General features: G+C 39.5%; 1 protein-coding gene across 1 annotated transcript in view; it reads left to right on the top strand.

The window, feature by feature from the left end:
• Nucleotides 1-16,284, top strand: part of FNBP1 (formin binding protein 1) — a 96,474-nt gene that overhangs the window by 70,396 nt on the left and 9,794 nt on the right. Inside the window, exons 8-10 of the mRNA XM_059829002.1 lie at nt 141-287; nt 5,681-5,878; nt 7,257-7,439. Of these exons, the coding sequence (XP_059684985.1) occupies nt 141-287; nt 5,681-5,878; nt 7,257-7,439 (528 nt within the window). The remainder of the gene's footprint in view (nt 1-140; nt 288-5,680; nt 5,879-7,256; nt 7,440-16,284) is intronic.

Below are 16,284 nucleotides of genomic sequence, written 5' to 3'. Positions count from 1 at the left end.
AGAACGGCTGTCCTAGTTTGTTCTTAAAAATATATTTAAACAATAAATTTTGAAGCAGTTGATGTATGCTGGGGAGAAAAATTGTTTGAAACTGTGACATTAATCTTGATATTTGATCTGACTGAAATCTAATCTTTTAGAAAATACAAGATATGGAGGAAAGAAGAATCGTGAGGATAGGTGAATCCATGAAAACTTTCGCAGAGGTTGACCGCCAAGTGATCCCTATCATTGGAAAGTGTCTGGATGAAATAACAAAGGCTGCAGAATCAATTGATCACAAAAATGTAAGTGTTGCATTGTTTAGATTGTTGATTGTCATCTTTAGTATTGATCACTTACATATGGAGACTCAAATCCTGGGGGCAGGCTGCAGCACAAGAGCTTTATAGTCATAGAACTAAAGCAAAGAATAGCTTCTTGTCCCAAGCTACTTTGAGGCAGGATGTGCTCAGATTAGTTCCCAAATCTACTTAACACCCAGAAATGCCTCTACTGCCACACTTTTTATTTTTCAATTTTCTTTTCTTGTTAGGAATAGTCTCTCCTTTTACTAGGATAATTACATTTCGAAATACCGTAATTGAAAAAATAGGCTTCTGTGTAGAATAAGGAAGATGGTGGGCATAATTCCAGATACCTAATAATCACCAATTTTTATTCAGATGGGTTCTGTGTCTAATTGTCAGAAAACTGAATGTTACAGAAGTATCTTCGTTCCAGTTAGTTTTATAATAATGGAAGTATTAAAAGTATTGATTACATAAGTTATTGCAAACAACTCTGGCAAAATTTCTACTGTACTGTAAAATCTTTCTTTGCAGATTTGAGGTTTGCTAGCTATCTGTAAATAAGCTCTCGCAAATCTTGATTTCTGAACATCATTGTAGGAGTAAAAAGAAGCCTTCCTGATAAAAAGGCTGATAAAGAGTTTGGTTGAGCTTCCTGCTGTACAGTTAGCACAAGGGCAAATGTGTTTTCTATTTTGTTTTCAGAATGATCTGCTCCCTTCATAAATGAAGTCTCTGCTTGCTCTTTCAGTCCTTCTCATGGATCACATTAGTGCTTCAAATACAAACAGCATGTGTCTTGCTCGCTGTTTGAATTTCCCCTACGTCTTTTTCACTGGAGTCTTTTCTGAGCTATTCTGTGCCCAGAGCCTGGAGACTGCCATTAATTGGCAGCATAAGCCTGAGGCTGAAGTTTTGAAATGAATCCACTACTTTCTGCTCAGCAATTGCTCTCACAGACAGCAGCATAGGAAACCAAGGAATCTGAAAATTACTCTTTCAGGGTGGGAGAAGGGGGGAGTTGGGGCACAGCTTCCCATGTTAGAACAACGTACCCTTCGTGAGGTACAGCTTTTGGTGCTGCATGGTGAAATCGCGTTGGGGAGATTCATATCTTAGCCTACGCTCTGCTTGAATCTTCATTTGAGGTCTTAACAAAACGCACACAAGACTTAAGCTAGATGTTTGAATCACCGTGAATTTTATATTCAAGTTAGTCTCTCTTGCACACAGTGAAGTCAGACTGATGGCTCATGTGCTCAGGTATGACACTAGAAAATGGTGGCTTTGAGCATTATAACTAAGGGATCTCCTGTAAACACCATGCTAACAAAAATGTATTTAACCAAATTTGTTATAGCTGAACAATTACAAAGGGTTTAGCGTTCCATCTGGAAAACAGTTATATCCACAAAGGGTTCTTTTTTCTTCTTAAATATCATCAAGGATTGTTTTTTTTTTTCATCTCTGGAACACTAGTTTCTAACATTCTTGATTCTGTTAAAAATGGTATGCTTGTTCCTGCCCTTCTGCAGGATGCAGGTCCTGCTACTTTATAAGGGTGGCCATAGGTGAACATAGTAACAATTTAAAAGCTGTATCTTCTCTATTTCCAGATCATGTACTACCTTTGCCACTAATGCAGAGTGTAACAGGAGACCTTTCCCATCTCACACCTTAATGTTCTACGAAGCAAGTTTGGGCTCTCTTGGGCTACCATGAGGAGGGTTTCTCCTTTTCCTTGAAAGATTGAAATTGTAGGTTGTCTTCTTTACTCATCTTCTTCAAGCTTGAAAGACTTTGGATAGGAAAGTTGACTAGATCTGAGCTGTAGTCAACTTTGAAAATGATGTCAGATTCCAGGAAAGTTGAATGCAAGGACAGCTGGTGGTAATATAGCTAGTACAATGGTGAGCAAAACCAACAGCCTGCTGAGCAGGAAAACCTTTGTGTGAAACTCTGGGCCCACACAGACATGTGTTTCCCAGCTGGGAGGAGATCTCCAGGATCTGGTAATCACAAACAAACATACAGCATTGCCAAACTTGAAATGTATAAAGTCAGGCACTATGCCACTGACAAAAGGCAGGGATGCATTTGGAGTTCTTATTTAGCTCTTGGTATCTTTTGGTTTTATTTTCACTTTTTCTACCCAGCTATCATATACAGAGTTGCTGAAGAAGGGGAGAGGGTAAATGAACGCTGTGCTCTTTGTGCAGTAACTTCAATTCAGAAACCAGAGCTTTATATGGAACAACCACAACTAATATAGAAGATGTATTAGTCAGAAAGAAAAAAAATTGCAGAGAAAGCACCAATTCTTAGTAGTTTATCCTGAGTACCAAACTGTGTCAACTCTAACTGAAAGGATGTAAGAACCTGCAAATTCTGCAGCCCTTTTTGGTTTTTTTTTCTGCTGTCAGTAAAACATTACCAGCTGATGGTAAGGAATTACTGTTTAAAAGAGAAAAACAAAATAAAAGCAGCAGAACTTTGCACTTCATGTAGGTATCTCAGAGCTTTTTGATAATCAGTTTTCAGCTTCAGGTAAGTAAATTACAAACATTGTTCTGTGAAGGGGTGGTTCCTATGGCATCTATGAACCACCATGATTTCTAGCATCAGAATTGTGTAGTACAGTAGGAGGGAGGGATGTAGTTCCATAGTGACTTTGAAACTGAGGAAGTGCAGACTGCCAACAACAGGCATCCTTTCCATGGCCAGCTCCATGTACCCTCCCTCTGGGGGTGTTAGTAGGATTACGGAAGACCACTTTTCTTCCAGGGCCTCTATTTCATTGGATAGTGTTAAGAACCAGAATGACATATGGGATAGATTTAATTCTTTCTATATTGTCTGCAGATCAAATATTGCAAAGTTCTGCCTTATGCCTACTTGCAAAATGGCCAGTCTTTCAGGTTTAGTTACTAAATTTGTAACTGTAAATAGGATTGCTTTATGCCTTTACTGAAGTGTATAGAATTCCCGCTAATAGCCATAGAAACTGTCTGGATTTAGCTGGGAATGCTGGTTAGCCCTGTTTTTCTAATGCAGTTGTAAATATGCTTCTTTTTCATCTCCTCTTTCTAACAACTCGGACAACACAGAGGTCATGTTGCAAGGGTAAGCTATAGTGACTGCTGGGTGAACCTATGCAGAACTTGCTTCAGAAGGCTCTAGCAGCAGATAAAATTAATTTGTTACGGACTTTGGAGTTCCTGTTATGACATTATCTCTGTGATATATGGAGCATGCTGGTTATTTTTAGCTCCATTGTAGTAGAAGGATGTTTTGACTAAATGGAAGAAACACTGTAAAATTGAGAGGAAAAAAAGAAAAGCTCCATGCATAGGATAAAATACCAATAGAGTATTTAATGTAACCTTGTGTGTGTGTTTGCAGTCTCTTCTCATTTCCTTATTCATCTTGCTTTCATGACTGTTTTTAATAGTATCTTCAAATGTTTAGATGTCAGGAAGTTTTAATGTCAAACTAGAATGAGATAACGGAAAGTGTTGTTCTACCTCCCTAAAAGTTGTGTAGGAGTGTCACAGTGCATCTGATACGTTGAGGATCTTAAACCTAATTTTCTTCACAACCCCATGAAGACTTTTGCAAAGCATTTCCTATAGCTGTGTTTTGCTCAACTGAGCCTGGCCTCTAGATATGTTTATATCCCACTAGATTTCTCATCAATAGCGTTTTACCTACGGACATAATCTGTGAAATGCCTTCAAAGCAACAAGTTCATCTTTTTTATCTGAACAGGATGCTGATGCTCTTCTCTAGAGACTAATAACATATTTGTGTGCTGTGGCACAGTTTTTTCTAATGATCTTAGAAGAAAACTGTTAGAACAGTATAACATGAAAAGCTCTCTTCCCAAGAAGTCAAGTAGATGAGAAGTGTGTTAAAATAATTTTTTTCTGAGTCCATAAGATTTAAATGCATTTGGCAAGCTGAAGTCTGAATTTGAGCTTATGTGTAATTAATTGTTTGTAGACCTGACTAGGAAAAATGGTCTATGTTGTTCTTGCTTTATTTTTCCTTTTCCCTCTGTCAAACATAAATATTAAAAAAAAAAAGAGTATAAACCATTGTACAGAGTACACAGCCGGTGTGTGGTGTGGCTGACTTGCATCTAGCACTCCTAGTAGTGCCAAAAGGGAATGTGGCTTTAATGACAGCACGTGGAGTTCCCAGCCACTGCCTGCACCGAGGTGTTGGGCTACTTGTGTGACCTTGGACTGCTCAGCTGTTAGGTAAAGCTCGTAAGATAAACTCCTGTCATTTACTGTAGCTGAGTTCACAAGCACCAACTTGTCAACTTGTGGCAGTGTGATCACTCAAGAGCTCCTTTATATAGGAGTATTTATTGAGATTTTCTACTAGTTTGCTACAGCTGCATGCCCAGCAATTCTATACCTTAAGTCTTTGTTATGAGTCACTTAAGTTACCTGTTCAGTTACTGAAGTATGATTGCTTTTCTAGTCAGTAAAGCTAACAATAATAAGCTCTTAGTAATTTTCACAAGTAGACATGAAAAAGCCTTTAAAAGATGTTTGTATCAGAATTTTGATTTTTGTGTTGGAAACGAAACAAAAGGAATGAAAACATTGCTAGGCTGTGGTCAGACTCAGGGGTTGTGCAGCGCAGTGAGTGGAAGGCTGGAGTGCAGAGACCTGAGTTTACTCTTCCTAAGCATCATCTTTAGTTAACTACAATGACCTGTGCTTTACTGATAGTTATCTATTTTTTTTAATTTTCCTAAACAGACCATAATCCTCTGGTTTTTATCTGTTGGTATTTTGAGTAATGACTGGTCTCAGTGATACCTTTGCACAATGGGCTATAGTTTCATAACAGGAAATAACAGACCATTTGAGGCTAAAGCTCACCTGCTTTATTTCCATAAACTGATTGTTTATTTAGAGATCTATTATGAAACTGAGACTGTAGCCATTTATGTTCCCAGTTGTAATACATTCTGACTGACATAGGTTGGAAAATTTTGTTCTGTGTGGGGTGGTGGTTGTGTTCTTAACGGCATTTATCACTTTAGTATCGGAGAGTATTAAACTTTACACGTTAGAGTGCCTTGTTTTGGTAGGATACTATGCTGTGCCTAGGCGGTTGGTTTTTTTTAAAGCACATCATGGTAGTGAAAATAGGTCCAAGGTGCCCTGATCTTGCAGCAGAAGTTGGAGAGACTTGTATTGATCCTGGGGTCTGGAAGGGTGTTCGTTCCTGGGAATGAGACTGGTCCCTGTAAAGGTTGGTTCCCGCACAGGGCGAACTTTCTTGTCCTTGTACTGTTTTTCTATGCCACCAATTTGATGACAGCCCTCATCTGAGATGTTTATACTTGTACTGGATCTGTCCCATTTCAGGATTCACAGCTGGTAATAGAAGCCTTTAAATCAGGGTTCGAGCCTCCGGGAGATATCGACTTTGAGGACTTCACGCAGCCAATGAAGCGGACTGTCTCGGAATCTAGCCTTTCCAACTCCAGAGGGGATGGGAAGTCTGAGCCGAAATTTGGTAGCAAATCCAAGGGCAAGTTGTGGCCATTCATCAAGAAAAATAAGGTACTGACTTGCAAACTTGAGCTTGGTGCTAGTATGTTTATAGTCAATAACCTCTGTGTTGTCTAGTAATCCTGGCAATTACAATTTTTTAAAGAGAATTTTAGATTCAGAAAGTTAATAACTGATGTCTTAATATGGTGTTTTGTTGTAGTCTTTGGTTACTTAATTTTCTTTATATCTTTAAATTTTTTTTCTCGTATAAATTCTTTAATTATGTTGCAGTTTTTATATTAATTTAACTTTAGTTGTCACGTCTCTGCCATGGTCCATTTCTGTTTGTAACTCAGAAGGAATTGTATACCACTTACCTAGCGCCATGTGTGCTAACTAACATTGTTACTTTTGGGAAGCTCTAATGTGGCATTACTGTTTTGACACTTCTAAAACTCTCCTTGGCTTTTCATTTGTGTTATCTTTTCAGTCTGTGCACTGGGTTCAGCAGTTGGGTGGCTGGGAACAAGGAATTGCTGCGATTCATTCTTCTTAAGCACAACTAACGGAGCATAACTAACTGAGCAGTTGACTTTTTTAAAAGACCATATTAACTTATGTATCCATTAAACCTTTTTCATTTCACTGTCATATTTTACACCATAATGCATGGCAGCATATATCTGGGGTTACCAGAATGTGTCAGGGTGACTGGACTAAGTCGGTTTTCAGTAACACTGATGGAAGCCCAGAGTAGCTTCGTTGTTTTGATCTCACACTTGCTGTGACCCATACGAAACCACTTCTACTAATTACACAGTCAAAACATCTACCTGTTCAAAATGGATCATTCCTGTCGTGCTGGTATATGAGAGAACACGGCTGTCTGGTGCTTACATCAGTGTAGCCAGAAAAAAAAAAAAACAGGACTAACTCCTGAGTAAATTCATAGAATAATTTGTAAAAGTGTAGTGTGATGCACATTACTGAGGTATGGTTTGAAAGCAGGAAGGAATGTGGTTTGTTGTTTTCCAGATAATAGAAACTCTACTGGGCACTAAGGTACCTTCCTTATCTGATCCATTTAAATTCAGGTATTTGAAAGCTCTATCCATATGCATTATTCTGAGCTGTCCACAGAGCGAGAACAGGGCAATATATGGGGATAGCGCTGCATGGAAGAGTCTGCATGAGCCTCCTGTCAGAATACTTTGTGTTACTCTTCTGTTGCATCACTTACTAAAACTTCCATTTATCACATTCTTCATTTAACACAACTCTTAAATACTGCTTTCCCCCCTCTTTTGAACCATGGCCTTTAATATTTAATTATTTAATTGTTTTTTTCTCTGGATTTCAAATATTGGTTTTGATGCTTATTTTCGTTTTGTGTTTTATCTTTTTATTTTGGTTTTTATTCTATCACTTCTCCATCTCTTATACGTAGCTTATGTCCCTTTTAACATCCCCCCATCAGCCCCCTCCTCCTCCCCCTGCCTCTGCCTCACCCTCTGCTGTTCCCAACGGCCCCCAGTCTCCCAAGCAGCAAAAGGAACCCCTCTCCCATCGCTTCAACGAGTTCATGACCTCCAAACCCAAAATCCACTGCTTCAGGAGCCTAAAGCGCGGGGTAAGTTCTCCTCTGGATACCTCTCTCTCTCTTTCTTTCTTTTCTTTCTTTCTTGCGCTTTTATTGCACGTTCTGTTATGTAAAAACTTGTTTTGTTTTGTGAATGAATCCATTGTGTTTTATCATAACATGCAGACAAATCCAAGAATCCCAACCTATAAAGCCATTTGTAGTCAAAAACCCCACAATGAAACCACAAAAAGTACAGTTGCTGATGGAAATTACCCATTCGGGTTTTTTGGGGAGGAGGGTTTGTCCAAAGTATGGAAGAGCTGAACATTAAGTAATACTCATGTAGAAGTCAGTCGTTTATTTAGTAGCCCTGCGTATGTCTGTGGCAGAGTAGGTTTGGAGGAGCCCCATTCAGAGGTTTACTCTGATCCTGATGCTGCATGTTGTCTACCTTAATGTGAGAAGTTTTCCTCTCTGCAGGGTGGATTCAGCTTAATATCTGTGTCAGAAGGAGGAGAGTAAATTAGGAGGGATTCTAGAAAATAATTCTTCTGACCTCAGTTGGTGCAAGTTCAGGCATTTCCCTGAAAAGATCTGACACCTCTTGCTGTAGTAACGGGAAGATGACTTCCCTGTATTTTATGGCCAAGTACGCCTCTGTGCAACTTCTGTTCCAGAGACTCGGCCTCAGCTTGTGCTTCAAGTGCTGCAGTGTTAGCTTGCTTAGTAAGTCTGAGTCTTAAGATAAAGAAATGGGTGAGATGTGAAAGATGAACTGATTCTAGGTGGTAATAAAGTTGTTTACTTGGTACATGGGTGCTTTAACCCAGGGCTGCCATGTTGGTGGAGACTGGGGGGGACGACACGCTGAATTTAATGTTCCCTGCAGCTACCTAGATGTATTGATTACAGTTGTGTCTAAATATCTGGGTCTGACACTTCTCAAGGATCTTAACCACATCCCGTAACGTGAAGTTTCAATAGGATAGGAAGGTTTGATTTGATTCTTGTAGACAGCCTAAGAAATCCTGCTTCCCAACAAGTTTATCATGTCTGCGTTTGGGCCTCCTTGAGCAGATGATGTGGCTTAAACAGCTTTTAAAGCATCCATAGAAGAATTTTAAATCCTGCCATGCTCTTTAACTTTTTTACTAATCAGTTTTCAATGTTTTTTCCACAATTTTTATTCTTGACACTTTAAATGTCAATGAAATATCTTCACAAAAATACCGAGTTGAAAAACTATTTGTAATGGCCACTAATAGCTGCCATTCTTGCAAACTGCGGAGGAAAGACATTAACTAAAAGTTTGATAAACATTATGTGATGAACCATTGCAAAGCTAAGAAAAAAATTTCAAGTTCCGTGTTTGACTTGTCCTTGCAGCCTTCCCTACACACATTAGCATGCAGAATTGTAGGCCAGCACATCTTTTTCTGGGCATTTCACATTAAGTCCACAGATTTTGTTGGTTTCTGAACTGACTTTCACTTCCCAGTGCTAAGATGCACACAGTTTTAAAATGATACTCTGTCTGCAAAAGCTTTATCAGTCTAGCACGCGAGCTCCAGAACACAGATGAGATGTTTTGGGGGATGAGGGTTTGGGTTTTTCCCCTGCCAGCAGCTGAAATGCAGTGTGTTAGATGCTGGTTTATGCATTGTACAGTGCAGAGAAGCTGCAAGCCTCCATGGCTGACCTTGGGGATTCACCTGGGTCTAGATCAAACTGGATCAACACTTTCTGACACATCATCACTGTTGCAAGTGCAGTGTCCCTGTCTCTTTTGCTGCTGGTAAAGTAGGAAGCATGGCCCGAGTTTTCCCAGGTCAGCTGCTCTGTTCCTGTCCTTGACATCAGCTGTGACTATATTGCTAAAATGATGTTGAATTGTTTGTGTTGAATTAGAAGCTCTCATTGGTGGTCTTCATAAGCAGTAAGTAAAATGACAGGTCTTTGAGATAAAATTTTCCATTTGTCAAACAAAACCATGACTTTATCTTCCCAGAAGCTTGCACGTGGCACAGTTGTACTGAGAAGTTGCTGGCACAGCATGGCTTTGGCTCCTAGGTTAAGGTCCTTAGAATTATTTCCTCCTATAAAAATTAACAGGAAGGAGACACAAGTGTTCAGTATTTTAAAACGTTTTTTACAGCAGGCTGTAACAGCAAGGAAGTGACTACTTTAAAAAGCCCAAATTCTGCTCCAGGGACTGCACTGACATTTAGGGCTGAGGGCTGGAATTGTATAAAAGTAGAGATGATTTCAGTGGGGAACTTCAGTGGTTAGTTACAAAGAATTGAGAACAGTGCTGTAGACAATATTTTGTCTCATCTGATTGCAGACAGTACATTTAAAAAAAACCCCAATGTTTTATACAGAGTGGTTTTCAGTTCTTTGCTAGGGAATTGCCATTTAATGGGACATTCAGGACCCAAAAAATCCTATTTCTGGTGCTTTTCATTAGGGAAGTGGGAAGTTTCTAAGTTGTCCAAAGGCAGGTTCTGTAAATGTACCTCCTTCCCTCAGTTGCAGTTTGGCTCAGAGCATCTTTTCTCAGTGGCTTTGGGGGCTGGGGCAAACAGTCTTTCAGTTCTGTTCCTGTAGCAGCAAACCTGGGGGATGTGCTAGGTAGTGGGTGTCTTGATGGCACCCGCTTTCGGTAGGTAGGCGTCTGGCAGTCGTCTTCATGCAGGGTAGCAGTGAGACTTCGGAGAGTGAGGCACTGCTGAAGGTGAGGGTCTGTGTTGCGATCTAGTGCTCCAATAGTGCCATTCACGGAACAGAATAGTGAAAATAGTGCTGAATAATTCTAACTTGATTTAAAAATACTAGTTTGTGGTTTCATGCACACTTCACAAGCTTATATTTCAAATGTACAAATTCTTATTTAGTGAGTATTTAGCCGTATAAGCAATTATGACTAATTGCTTTTAATATTTCCTGAAGAAAAGCCATTATTTTATGTATTATCTATCTGAGAAGTCCAAGCGAGTCTTACGAATCCTGCATACTGTTTTAAGTGGTTTGTGTGAAAGGTAAAATAACGAGAACAATTTCCAGTAGTCTTCTCTGAAATCCCTCAAATTTCTGCTGACATGTTCATTAAAAAAGTGCAAGGAAAGGCTATTGCTAAATCTTCATTTAAACCTTTCACTGTGTTCTCTTTCTATTTCATTTCCTTCCTCTGTTAGCTACCAGGATGTTTGTATGTAAATACTTTTCCTGCCTGACTCCTCCCGCAAAGTTGGAGGCCAGTGGTCAGATCATCGTCTCTTTTTCCAGAGGGGCGAATTCAGGCCACTTGGTTTGTCTAGAAATATGGAGTAGGAGAGGCTGCAAAGCTCTGGCAGCTTGCTCAGTCTGATTTGAAATCTTGTCAAGTTCACATTTCATAGGTCCTTGGTGATTTTTTTTTTTTTGTACAAATGGTCAGACTAAAAGCTCATGAGAATGCCATATGACCTTCAAAAATTACATAATTCTAACCAGGCAAAAAATAAATGAAGAATCACCCCCAAATCCTGTCAATTGATCAGATGAAAAATAAGTGGTTGGCATTTGTTTCAGCTGATGTGGTTGATATGACCCACTTTATATTCACTACAGACAGATAATACTGTTAATTCTGCTTTTACCATGTTAAGTTTTATAACATTTCCTTTTCTCAGTTCCTCTCCATCCCCCTGCCAAATCCAAAAACATCTGCATTTTGCTCAGGGGCATGAGCAGTAATGTTACGAATACTGGATTGTGATGTTAGCAAAGAAATTAGGAGGACATAGAGGGGAAACTGTCCTCTATACTGAAGAACATTTGATCTGTACAGAAATACATCAGTGAAGCAACTTTTGGAAAGGTCGTGCAGGGAGCCAGCAGGACAGTACAATGTAATCGGTCTTTGACTTTGGACACTGTATAATTTCATTTGCTCTGAACATTGTCTCCCCGCTGCTGGTTTTGTTCAGAGACAAAATTCCACTCCAGCCAGACACCTTGCAGTAAAGATGGCCACAAAGCATTTTAAGTATTGTTTGAGAGTATTCAACCAAATTGTCAAGCAGGTCCTTCCTGGCTTTGTTGATGAAATGAGCTGTTAACTCCTACAAAAGCCAGGGTAACAATTTGTTTATTTCAGAGGAAACTGGATCGTGTTCCTTTTTTGCACTGGCTTAAGGAAGAAGTGCATGAAAAGGAACTACTTAATGCGAACAAGTCCAGTAGATATTAAGACCTTAACAGGATAAATACCACCAGCAGAACTGCACATTGTAATTGATCCTTGAAACATAAGTGAGTTGTATGGATTGGATGGATTCCCATACAATTCCTCCATGAAATCTTTGGTATCAGAGCATGTCTGCAGAAAGCAGTATGTTTTAGTAATTTCCATATAAAGTTTTGCTTTAGCATCTTAAGTTGCATTTGGAAAGAGAAATTACAAAACTAAAGCGGAAAAATCACTGGTGACTATTAAAATGAATTATGTAATTAGTAATGATGTGTCCTGTGCCCAGTCTGGTTTTAATTTTGCTTCCAAACCAAAAAATCCAATGAATCTTGTTTTCATGGAAGGAAGCAGATGCCTGAACAATTTACAACAGATGCGAGGTTAATGTAGAGGCGCCAATACCAGTATCAGTGGTCACTGCCAATATGAAATCCTACTCTGTTTTTTTAAAAAAAAAATTTTAAAAATTAGGTGCTGACTCTTGTCAGTGTCTATGGTTTCCTAATCACATTTTTTGTATTTTCTTCAAAGCTTCTTTCTTGTAACCCCAACAGCAGAAATGTCCATTGTAGAAAATTCTGTAAAACCGTTACAGCACTTGTCATGGATCAGAACTAGAAGAGGAGGGGAAAAAAGTCTTTTACACAGTTTTTGTGAGTGCTGTTTCTAATAACTCTTTAAAAAGGCAGTATAAAAGTAGTGTAACACTTAAAATCAACTCTGTCTCTTTAGGGAAGTTAAAGCCAGAAGAGTACAAAAAATGAGGAACCACTTACATAAGTCATAATTTCATTTATGCTTGCTCTGCTTTTTCTAATTCCATTTTGAGGACAAAGATGACTCTATATTCTGCTAGTTGATATTAATTTTGTGTTCTTTTGTTTTATTGCTATAGTGGCAGTAACATCAGCACCTTTATTTAAAGAGCGATACTTCTGAACTAACAAAATCCAGGGGTAGAACTTACACCTTTGATTTACTGTGTTGGACAGACTGGCTTTTTCTCTCTTACCTCGGAGACTGGGTTGTGATTAAGCAGAGAAGATGGCCCTGGGAGCTGGGACACAGATATTGCTGTCATTACCCAATTTCCAGCCTCCAGGCGGTTCCATAAGGCACATGGAGGGACTTTTGTGGTTTCCTTTTTAGTGGAAGTTGTTGACTTCATTACAATGTGATTTTATTTCCATTGCACCAGTTAATGTTTTCCCTTACCATTCTGTCTTGCCTCTGTGACATACTGTACAGTCTTCTCCCTAGACACCTAGCTGTTGGTCTGCCTGGGTGATCAGTACTTTGTTGTTCTGTGAGCATGCAGAAACAGCAAACAAAACAAACCACCCCCTCTCGTACCTGCTCTGTTCCCTGCCCCTGGGAGTACTTGTTATTCTAATGTAAGTGTATAAATCTGTGCAAAGGCCAGGGTTTTTTGGCGGGTGGGATCATTAAAGCCGTGATTTATTCTGGCACAGAGAGAGAGATGTTTTCTGACCTTAAGTGTTTAAGCTAGCATTTAAAAACATGATATTTTCTGATTTATGTGAGAATGCTAAACTCTTAATATTCACCTAGTTTCTAGGAAGCTTTCACTTTGCACTTAAAGGCTGGTTAAATGCCAAGCTGTCTTTTGCTGTAGAAGCAGTAAGCACTGAGGTGCTGTGCTCGTCTCCACTGTAACGGATGTGTGTTTTCTCTTGCTGACTCACCAGCAGACACAGTCTTTGTATATTCACAAAGAACTCATGAAGAGGACTTTAGGGACACCCACGTGTGCCGTTGAGGCTAGGGACTATGTTGTAAGTTCGTGTATGGTGTGATCAGCCCATACCGTTGCTGCACAGTCGCTAACCCCACTTACAACACCGTTAGAGTGTGCTGTGGAAATGTGCTTTGTAAAAGATAAAAGGAAAATTCGGTGGGAGGCAAGTTGCAGCTTACTGTGTTATGTGCAGGAAAGATACGTCTGCTAGCCTTGGAAATGCTGAAATTGGCACGATTAAAGTAGCTGGACCTGTGAAATTCAGAGTAAGTACTACAAACAGGTTCCATGCATTTATTCTAAATTATTTTATGAATGCAGTCTTGAGCATCATGAGCTAACCCCTGAATTACAGCAATACAGTGACACATTCTGTGCCTTGGTCGTGGAGCACTCTGTGGAGCTTTCTGAAGCTTCCCTGAACTCTCTGTAATGATGATAGTTCATGGAATCAAGATATGTGACATCTAAATCTGATACCTGGATAGAGCAGAGTATGGGGAGATTGTTACAGGACCACTAAGAAAGAAAATTACTTCTTGGTTGTATGGAAGTCCAGTGATTTATTTCAACCCTGTTTTCTGTAAGTGAGGTTAGTGCCTGTGACTGTCCAATAACACATGGACTTGCTGGCTTTCATGCTCTCTCATGTGTTATTGAAGCTTGTGGCTCTTAGACTCTTCATTTTTTCCCTGCAAGACTAAGCTAGACTTGTTTTAAATTGACAGCTTGAAACAGATTTGCTCATTTTGAAGAAATGTAATTTATTTGATCGTTTGGGCGAAAAATGCCCCTGTTCTCCCAGAAGCTCTGAGCAAGTTTCTAGCTGTGAAAACCCAACAGAATGGGCAAAAGTAGTTGTGTAGTGTTTAATGCAGATTTATTTTCAGTCTGCTTATATTTGTTTATAGAAACTGAATTGTTCTCATGTAAAATTATGAATACTTTTCAGAAATGGAAAACTGCAAATATGACTTATTTCAGCATTTCATTGTTTCCAGTCTTATGATCTGCTTTGTTATTTGTACTGGTTATAACAGTCCCTGATGTACTATTTGGAAATGCTATTAATAAGTTGTCTATTTTTGTCATACTTAACAGCATAAGAATTCGGCATACAGTGTCTATAATCCCTTTCAAATTTGCTGAATTTACAGCAAAAGAATAGTCTTGATGCAGATGATTCTTCGCAGTAGTGTAGTGCCTTTAGAGCGAATAGTGTTTAGAAACTAGCGCATGTAGCATACGTTTGTGCCTTTTATAGAGTGCTTCATAGGTAAATATTTATTCTGCACCATGAGTCTTGTCTGTATATATGTACAAGGATCTCAATTTGTGCTGATCATGTCTATGCTAAAGTTCACAGGAGTGCTAAAGCAATTACACAAACAAAAGCTGCCTACGCTGAATTTCTTCAGCAGCATATTTTAGCTCATTCTTTCTCCTTCCTGTATGATTATTTTCTCAAATGGATTGGGTTTGTTTGCTTTTTTTAATGGCCTCGTAGCTGAGAAAGTGAATTTCTTCATTGCACTGTGATTATTATCATGTGTTTACTTCCTAATGGACTGAACTTCAGAAGGAAGTTTAACTGCTGCATTGTCACTGAGTGCATCAGTTCAAATGGAGTATTTCCCTATTTATTGCAAGGCCATGTGTTTTCCTTGAATGGTTGGCGTGTATTGTTGTACAAATTCTGGTAACTAATGGTAATTGTTATTTTTGAAAATGGGTATTTCTCAAAACATGCTGTCAAAAACATTGTAGGTGTGGAGCCACCTTTATTTTAAATCCAATCCTGAAGAGCTGTGCTTTTGCTAAAAATGGAGCGTCTGTTTGAGAGGACCATACCTGGGAGCTGTTGGTAGTAAAACAACGGAGAACTCTTGAATGAAAAGAGGTTCCAAAGTCTCACAGTACAGATCATTGCCTGGAGTGAGAGGCGTTTTCCAACTTTCACGTTTCAGCCGTCTTTCACACCGAGCATGTGCATTTATGCACTTACAAGTTTGTTGCATAGTTTGAGCATTTCACAACTCTCCCCAAAGAGCTGGTAGGACAGGCACAGTGCAGGTTGCTGGAGGAGGAGGAGGCTGGGTGCAGATTTGATTCTCCTTTTAAAATCTGGCTTTATGTCTTGAACAGCAGCTAACTTGTGCTCCTTGGCACAGAACAGAAAGGCGCTGTAACAGTTAGTCCCCTTATCTCTTGGAAAACCTTCTGAATTGCGGCTGTCGTAACGTCTTGCAACACTGGAAGAGGCTTTGGTAATTTTGGTGGTCGGCTGCCCGGACACATTGTTCACCTGGCAGTTTCTGAGGCCCTCCAGCGCTGTTGAGAGCTCTGTGTGCAAGTGATGTAGGGCAGAGGCAAACCATGCTGCTGGGTAGGCCCTTTAAGCATATACTACTTTTTAGTCTTGTTTTCCCAGAGTAACTAAAAGATAATGTTTTGGCTCTGTACCAGAAAATGTGGTAACCTTTGAAGAATTAGATCATGTATATCATTTTAAAAGCTTGAATAATGTCTTATGATGCTGTCATAGAATCAATTTGGTGTAGAGAGAAGAGGTATGGGGTTTTTTTTCTCCTTCTTGGTCCTGACCTTGTCTGACTGTACGGCCAAAATACGTTTGGGACTGAGTATTTGTTTTTGAATTGTTCAAGAACATGAAATTACTTTACGTGACTGCCCAGACTGCGCTGTACGCAATCAGTGGGGATATTTCAGGGATGTTGTCCTTTGGACATTGGCCTGAGAGCTAGGAGATCGCTGGAGATCCCATCATGCTTTTTGCAGCTGGAGGCCAAGTGCAGTACCTTACCTCTTCACCAAGCGTTGGCTAGGGGTTATCACCCCTTCTCTCAAGCCCTTGCATAAAGCGCCTGACGTTTGTGACTGCA

The sequence above is a fragment of the Gavia stellata genome, chromosome 24 (assembly GCF_030936135.1).
Source record: "Gavia stellata isolate bGavSte3 chromosome 24, bGavSte3.hap2, whole genome shotgun sequence".
NCBI classification, from domain to species: domain Eukaryota; kingdom Metazoa; phylum Chordata; class Aves; order Gaviiformes; family Gaviidae; genus Gavia; species Gavia stellata.
This window is presented reverse-complemented; position numbering and strand designations above follow the sequence as displayed.